General features: G+C 46.6%; 1 protein-coding gene across 2 annotated transcripts in view; it reads right to left on the reverse strand.

Annotated features, from left to right (window-relative positions):
* Window positions 1-6: 6 nt before the first annotated feature.
* The window catches only part of LOC106818360 (P2X purinoceptor 4-like), a 15,575-nt gene continuing 7,554 nt past the window's right edge, over window positions 7-8,027 (reverse strand). The window contains exons 7-11 of one of the 2 annotated variants that reach the window (XR_001395200.1): window positions 5,637-5,767; window positions 4,275-4,431; window positions 3,124-3,225; window positions 1,911-2,021; window positions 41-119 (exon numbers count right to left, since the gene is read on the reverse strand). Coding sequence is in view for 1 of the 2 variants with exons in the window: in XM_014823076.1 (XP_014678562.1) it covers window positions 72-119; window positions 2,963-3,064; window positions 4,275-4,431; window positions 5,637-5,767 (438 nt within the window). In the remaining variant the exon portion in view is untranslated. Of the gene's footprint in view, window positions 120-1,910; window positions 2,022-2,962; window positions 3,065-3,123; window positions 3,226-4,274; window positions 4,432-5,636; window positions 5,768-8,027 lie in introns of both variants that reach the window. The other variant, XM_014823076.1, reaches the window with a different exon arrangement.

Here is an 8,027-nt window from a genome sequence, read left to right on the forward strand (position 1 = left end):
CTCTCTCTCTCCTCCGTCCTCCGTCCTCTCTCTCCCTGTCCTCTCTCTCTTTCTCTTCTCTCTCTCTCTGTTCATCTAGTGCTGCCGGCATCAGGGGGACCATTGTCTTCTTCTCCCAGCTAGAAAAGAAAAGGAAATCTTAGTGTAACGTTGAATTAGTGCTTCGATGTACGTAAATAAAGAATCCAAACTTGTGTGGAATAAACTTTAATATATGCTCGCACACAGTGTGTCCATCTTGCACAAAGAGAAAGAAACGCGATTACTCTCCCGACCACAACCAGACTCCTCAACTCCTACATCTCTGTCTCCCCAAAACCCACCCCTATTTCACAATGACTCGAGAATCTGCCTAACCTAAAACACGCTTATCCAATTCCCTGTAACATCAATGCGGCCACACAAAATGTGCGACGCTGTGTATAGATAGACTATTACTAAAACAACCCCTAGTCCAACTCCACCGACTACTCTATGTAAACATCTGTAAAACATATGTTACATTAGTAAGCAACAAAGCCAAGTTAAAAAAAAAACGCACAAAAACCAATATCACATGGCTCTAGCAGCACAGCTGTGAGAAGAAACATAATAAGACACAGCAATAAGATAGAAGGAGTGGTTCGTGGCAAGTTAAATGCTCCGTGGAAATGCTAAGCACTGGCAATAAAAATGGGAATGTGTGATTGTTGAATTTGTACTTATTCGGTCTATGAGATCCTGTTTTGAAAGGCAATGAAGCACAGCAAATAAGTATAATAAAAATAAACTTTTTTTTATATGGGGTGCATAGTAAGCTATAGAAACAAAACATTCACCTATTTATGAGGCAAAATATTAGTCTACAAAAACTCTAAACTCGAGCATAAAATCCTATCACACATAATATCAGGAGTTAATAAAGACAATCAGGAGTTTGTCTTTATTAACTCCTGATAATATATTGCCAGGCAGTATCCAAACCTTGTAACACAATACATGCAGTAAAGGCAATCATATTAAAATAAAACAGCAACACGTGCTATATATACGTGCAAACACAAGTTACAAGATCGGCATCTTGCATAAACTCTTGCATCTCCTAAACTCTAAACAAACCCTTGCAAACTCGACTCTAAACCACTGTAGCTAAACAACGGTAAGAGATACGGAAACAGACGACGTTTGAGCCTTTGAGTGACGTGTTGTTTGGACCGTGTGCAAAGTGTGTGTGAGTGGCAGCCGGCTGAAAGGTGCGATAGGATATGTTTACTAGGCACTTCTAATTTTAACATATATTTTACGATATATTAAAGAAAGATGCAAAAACCCTAAAAAGTGCCCTAACCCTAACCCTAATTAAATTAAAAATATATGTTGCCTAGTGCCTAGTAAACATATCCTATCGCACCTTTCAGCCGGCTGCGTGTGAGTGCAACTTGCATGGAGGAAAGGAGGCTGCATGGAGGAACCATGGATTATGACTATAGCGGGAGTGTATAATATAGACCCTATTACATATCCTATTATATATCCCTAATATAGCTCTATATAATATTATTATACACTCCTGACTACAGTATAGCTCCAATACTATAGCTTCCATTGCATCGATCCGCGAAGCAGAGCGATGGAGGTCATAGTGACACGCAGCTAACTAAATTGTAGCGCACCGATTAGTAACACTTTCGCACAAATTATAAACAGGGAAGATGAGGTAATCATTACGTTCGCGACAATACGAGACAAAAACAATTTCATGCGACATTGCCGGCACCGCCGCTGACCACCAGGAGGCACCGGCAACGAGCAAAAACAAAAGAACATTCGGTTAGGACTCGTCACGGAGCTAACAGCATTAGAACGGCCGCTTGTTAGCGCGGCAGCCGCAGCATCACGCCATCGCCTAGGCAACCGCATCGCCGACAAACCTGCCGTTTATCTCCGCGACCCACTAACACTCGCCGCCGCGTCTTGCTCGACTACTACGCCCGACGGACAACAGGGTCCGCGCGTTCGCTGTCCGGGCTGTGCTGGGACGGCTGCAAGTACACGACGCAACAACAACGGCTGAATGAACGTGATACGGTCTAGCTCCGTGGAGGAGGTGGTGGAGATGCCTCGCGCAGACGAACGCGTGTGGGATCGCAACCGAGTTAGCTCTCGCTCTCCCTTCCTCTGCTCGTTCGTTCACGAAGAGCACATGAATGAAGCAAACGTGCACACACTCTACTTTCAACGTCTTTTTCAAATTTCCAACTTCAGGATAATTCGGTAGCCACGAGGAAAAACCTACTTTTTTTTATAAATTTTTGTGGGTTTATAACGGGCAACTTATGACAAAGTCGAGATAAGCAGCGAGAGCAAACCTCAGTTGCAACATTCACGCACGCGCGCGCGTATAATCTATAGCATGGCATCTCCACGGGATCCTGACACGATAACCCGCTAACGAATCACTTCTCCCAGAGACCGTTCAACGCTTGTCTGGTTCTTTGCTTGTCTGGCTACGCGTTCTACGAGCAAACGGCTCACAAAATTAATTATAACTATCCAAAAGAAATCTCTGCAGTGTTATTGTTCTGTTGCGATTCCCATCAATAATCTGTGATGCATTTCAAACGCAGTTCGGCTTCAAAAGCAGAGTTGTTTCGTCTCGAGAGACGTCGCTCGTTCTTAGTAACACGGTAAAAAGGGCGAATTAATCGAACACAGATGGCACCACCGATGATTTTTGGGCGTGGAGTCCATTAGCAACATTCCATTGCCGTCAGAAAACGAAAAAGAGAGAATGCCTACACCAGATAACAGTAATAATGATAAGATAACAGTAGCATTTTGTTCATCCCACCACATGTGGTTCGTCTAACAGACAAGTGATTGTATCTGGGAGTCGTGATTTAGCAAAATATATCGTGTCGGAACCTTCGTACCACCACCAACCACCACCGAGACAAGAAAAAACACAGTCGTCGCGTCTCACCAGAAATGCATCCTGATCTTTCACCGTCAGATACTTTTTCTCATAGTAAAAATCTCGCTTGTTCAGCAGATACAGCACGACTACGTCGCAGCAAATCGTCGCCTGGAAAACACAAGAGCAGACGACGGTCAGCGGGGACTCCGACGACCTCGCGACCTTACCCTGTCGCCCGCCTCCGTCTGGACGACCTTGAACTTGACGTCGTGGTAGAACGCCTTCCTCCTGTGCAGGTGCAACACGACGATGTCACAGCAGATCCTAGCCTGCCGAGAGGTAACGAACGGCTTGAGATGCGTCGCCGCGGCAACGACGACGTCGCGTCGCAGGCGACTCCGCCGCAGCATTGTTGTACGGGGGGGGGGGGGGTCGTGCTAGAGGAGACGTTAGCGAATCTGCGTCGTTGCCGACAGAAAATCGAGAAGATGCGGATGGTTTCGAAAATGATTGTAAGCCACTCACATAGCTTTCCGTTCCACATTGCTGAACACTTACAGACACACACACACGTGGTGTTCCTTTCGAAAACATACATCCTTAGCATTATAAGTACAGGAACATTATCACATAGACAGGACATGGCATGCCATAGACATTACACAGACATGTAACATTACACAGACACTGACATATAACATAGCACTATAATGAACAAGTTGATGTTAATCTATTCAACAGCGAAAACCCCGACTGCACGTGATTCACGAGATCGCCCTGAATTCCCCCAGCAAACACCATCACTCACCGACAGTGTAATTCACATGCCGGGAATGCAAAAACGAAACAAGTGCCACAACAGACAAGCAACAGCAGGCTTTCAAGCAGACCCAGGGAAAAAATTAGGAGAAAAGTAGGATCAAAATTTGCACACAAAAAAACAGGACAAAAGTAGGATTTTGCTGGAAAAATTAGGATAAAAGTAGGACTTATGCAGGCTTTCATTAGTAGTTTTTACTCATACATGTGAGAAATTACATAGGGAAAAATTTGGAAAAGTAGGAGCAAAGACAAAAGTTGGATAAAGTAGGAAAAATAGGAATACTTGAAAGCCTGCAACAGACAAGTGTAAAACCTAGACGCGAGAGATCAGGATAGAGTATAGGACAGGATCAGCAGCTTACTATGCCCAGCAATGCCAGGCCAGCGTAAAACACAGACAAGCGTAAAACCTAGACGCGAGAGATCAGGATAGAGTATAGGACAAGATCAGTAGCTTACTATGCCCAGCAATGCCAAGCCAGCGTAAAACACAGACAAGCGTAAAACCTAGACGCGAGAGATCAGGATAGAGTATAGGACAAGATCAGCAGCTTACTATGCCCAGCAGTGCCAGGCCAGCACCGATGTTAGTAGCGAGTGGAATGATGTTGAACTTTCCTGCCTGCCCGGTCACGCTGATCATGAAGCGTATCCCGTAAGCCTTGTAGAGAACTCTGGTCTGCACGTCTCCAGTGTAGTAGTAGTGAGCGTACCTGCAAGGTAAGCATACAACTCATTACAACACCTACAACACAAAGAGAGACAGATAGAGACGGTATATAGACAGCTACAGCGTGTAGGGTGAAAGGGGGGAGGAAGAGGGAGAGAGAAAAGCAGTGGCGGAAACCAAGGAAGGTAGGGAATAAGAGAGGTAGGGAGGAATAAGATACTACAGAATACAGAGAGAGAGAGAGAGAGAGAGAGAGAGAGAGAGAGAGAGAGAGGGATAGAGAGAGAAAGAGGCAGCGAGAGAGAGAGAGACAGCAATGGAGAAAGGAGTGAGAGAGCATGCGAGAGAATGAGAAAGAGAGATAGACAAAGTGTACAAAGGCGAGAGAGGAACAAAAGTTTTAGGGAAATACAGGGAGAGCCCATATCAAGCGATCGATAAATTAGATGCATATTAACAAAATAACATCTCTATCATTCACAAATCCAACCTAATCAGTGGATAGATAGGACAACAACATGTCAGACTTTCGAAGAGACTTCTCGGAAGATTTCGGATAAAACGCAGGGGGGAAACTCGAACAAACAAACCTGTGACTGCTAACATCTGCCATGTACCGGCTGGCTTCAACCCTGGCATCAGGCACATCACGCTAAAACAGAAACTAGATGATATATTCGGCTTATTTCGCAAACCATTACAACATATGGTAGCATGGAAATTAGGTACACAAGCCGTTAGCCAATCAGTGGGGGGCCCGCTTACACAAATAACTCCCCAATTAAAAAATAGTGCACGTTCTACTGTAGACTAGGATTCCAAGATAAAAACCCATCTGTGCCTCCCACGAGTGCTTAAATAGTCAGCGAGCTGGTTTCTCTGTAGAGCCGCCAGTGAAGACAGCACGGCAAAGTGTCCTTTATACGAAGGCAGGTGTGCTTGCTCTATAAGGTAGATTCAAGTAATAACGACTACTGAAGGAAAACAATCTAAAGTGTGTCCTTTATAGACAGGTGTCTGCTCTATACAGTAGATTCAATGTATAACCGACACTGGACGGGAACACAATCTAAACTGTCCTTTATAGAGCAGGTATCTGCTCTTGTAGAGTAGCCTTCAACTAACCAATAACTACCACTGAAGGAAAACAATCAAGTGTCCTTTATAGACAGGTGTCTGCTCTATAGAGAGGACTGCGGACGCGGGTTCGACGATGCCCGCCTGCGTCGACGAGGCGCGCGGTCTTACCTGAAGTTGTATCCCTTCGCGAGCTCGTCGTTCGGTCGTCGAGACGGGAGAAGCTGTATTGCGGAAATGCATTCATGCACGTCGCGATCAAAGTTACAATCCCACGTGATGACGATCTCCATGACGCCACCCTGGAACTGCAGGCCAGCGCATTAAAAATTAAGCACACGATGTCAACGTGGACGCAGCCACGCATAATTAACCACACGATGTGAACTCGGAATGGGCAGCCAACAGCCTAAATTACCTCACAATGTCAAACTCGCAAGCATGGTGGCGCATAAATAACTTACAATGTTACACTGAACGTGTGCACCGTGAATAAATTAACACACAATGTCAACTTGGAACATGGTCGTGCATAACTTAACACACAATGTCACGACACACCGGTGCATACATGAATTAACACCCGATGGAACATTTCGTGCATAAATTAACGCGCAAAGCCACGATGGAGTGAGGGTTCAATTCTCGACACAGTCGCACCGCATCAACGTCGCTCTCTCTAGATGGCAGCACACGTCGCATAGCGCTTTTCGCCATTCGTGCGCGTATACTGGCCGGCCGACGATGCGCAGAACGCCGAGCTCAAACAGCCGACAACAGCTTGCGGCGCCGTCAGCGTTGTTCGGTCCGTAGCGAGCACTGTTGTGCAGAAGCTCAGAGTCCGATCGCTGTTGAGAATGTTTGCGTGGCTGCAAAAGCGGACGGCAGAGAATGGAAGGAGGTTCGTCAGACGCAAGTTCTCACACAGGGCGAAACATGGGGAGAGGAACGAGAAGGGGTTTTCGCTATTGGCGGGGCAGCGAGAGTTTGGCCGTATGGGCGCAATTTTTTTGTTGGCGCAACACGGAACCGCGACAATTTTCGGACTGCAATCGCTGGGTTCGCCGCCCGTTGCGGTAGCTGCCAATCTATCAGACATCGTCGTAATTGTTCAGCAGCATGGCCCAGGCATTATGTACTGTGGCTAGTATCATTTGATATACCTAGGACAAAAGTAAGCTTGGGCATGCCCGATTCAGTCCAGGATGCAAGCAAGCATTGTGTAACATTGCATTCGTGTAGCTTTTCTAGCATGATGTACCCATTTATCTGTCGTCATGTAGCCTCGTAATACTGACATCAGTGTAAAGCATTGCTTCGTGTAGCGGCTTAACATTAAGCTTGCTAGCAAATGGTGTAGCCAATTTTAAAACTGGCATCATGTAACTAGGGCATGGTGTAACATTGCATTGCGTTGTAGCTTAACATGAAACGCCTCTAGATTACGTACGATTCACGAACTCATACTCGCCAAGAGCGAAAAAAGTTTCGCCAGCACGGTTCAATTCTCGTTTTTTTCAAAACAGCAAATTTTTTACTCGGCTACTCAAAACAAGCCGGCGTGTGGCTGGCCTGCGTGTAATGCATCGCTACAGGAGGCCGATCATCTGCTACGGTGATAGGCGGTCCAATAAAAAGGAGCAATATTTCTAAGCTACTAGCATCATCATGGCATCCTGGCAAATGGCCATGCCGGGATAATCACATCCGCCTACAAACGCTGCATGCATCCCCCCCACGCGGCGCCACTTCTATTATGTTTACGCAATTCCCTCGCAGTGTTTCCTAACAGTCTGCGGAAACTTACGTTGTATCCCAGAAGGAGGACGTGATGAAGGCGGTGCGTTTAATTTACGGCCGAGCGTAAATTTTTATTTATAATTATTAAAAAAAAAAATATTATCCGGCCTGCGCGCGCGAACCGTCTAGAACTCGTCGGTCATAAATCTGGCAATGAACTGCCGCCGGTAGCGGTGCAATGCAAATGCGGCGCAAGTAGGAAATCGCGCCGTTTTTGACCCGAACAAAGTCCGACGGCACCATTACCGAGGCATATGCGAGGAAGCGACAATTAACTGTTGGAATGTAATGAATACGAGTCACGAGAACGCGATTTGAAGAGCAGAACGCAGCACGCGTTACGGCAGCTTAACGTACGGGCAGCGATAATTAAAGCAGAGTGAAATCGTAATGATGCGAGTAGGAGATCCGCCGCCTTTGACGGTATAACGGGCGATGAATCGCAATGTTAGTGTGCCGCCGCCGAATACCTTCGGCTCGTCGCGCGTCGTGAGTCTCTGCGGATCGAGAGTACCCCCCCGGGTCGCGCGGGCGTAAACAACGCAGGAGAGTCGTGCACTGACATCTGGTGAGCAAATGTCGCGCGGGCGCACGCGAGAGGCAATAAAGCGCTGCGGTCTGCGCCGCTTGTTTTGGCGGTCGCGCTCTGGGTTTGTTTAGCGAGAAAGCTGCGCGGTAAAACTGCGGGAGAGAATGGCGCGCGCTTGTGAAGCTGCTAGTAAACATTTGCGAGCCACACTGTGGGGTTTGTTTAAGGCTGCG

The sequence above is a fragment of the Priapulus caudatus genome, unplaced genomic scaffold, assembly GCF_000485595.1.
Source record: "Priapulus caudatus unplaced genomic scaffold, Priapulus_caudatus-5.0.1 Scaffold2182, whole genome shotgun sequence".
NCBI classification, from domain to species: Eukaryota; Metazoa; Priapulida; class Priapulimorpha; order Priapulimorphida; family Priapulidae; genus Priapulus; species Priapulus caudatus.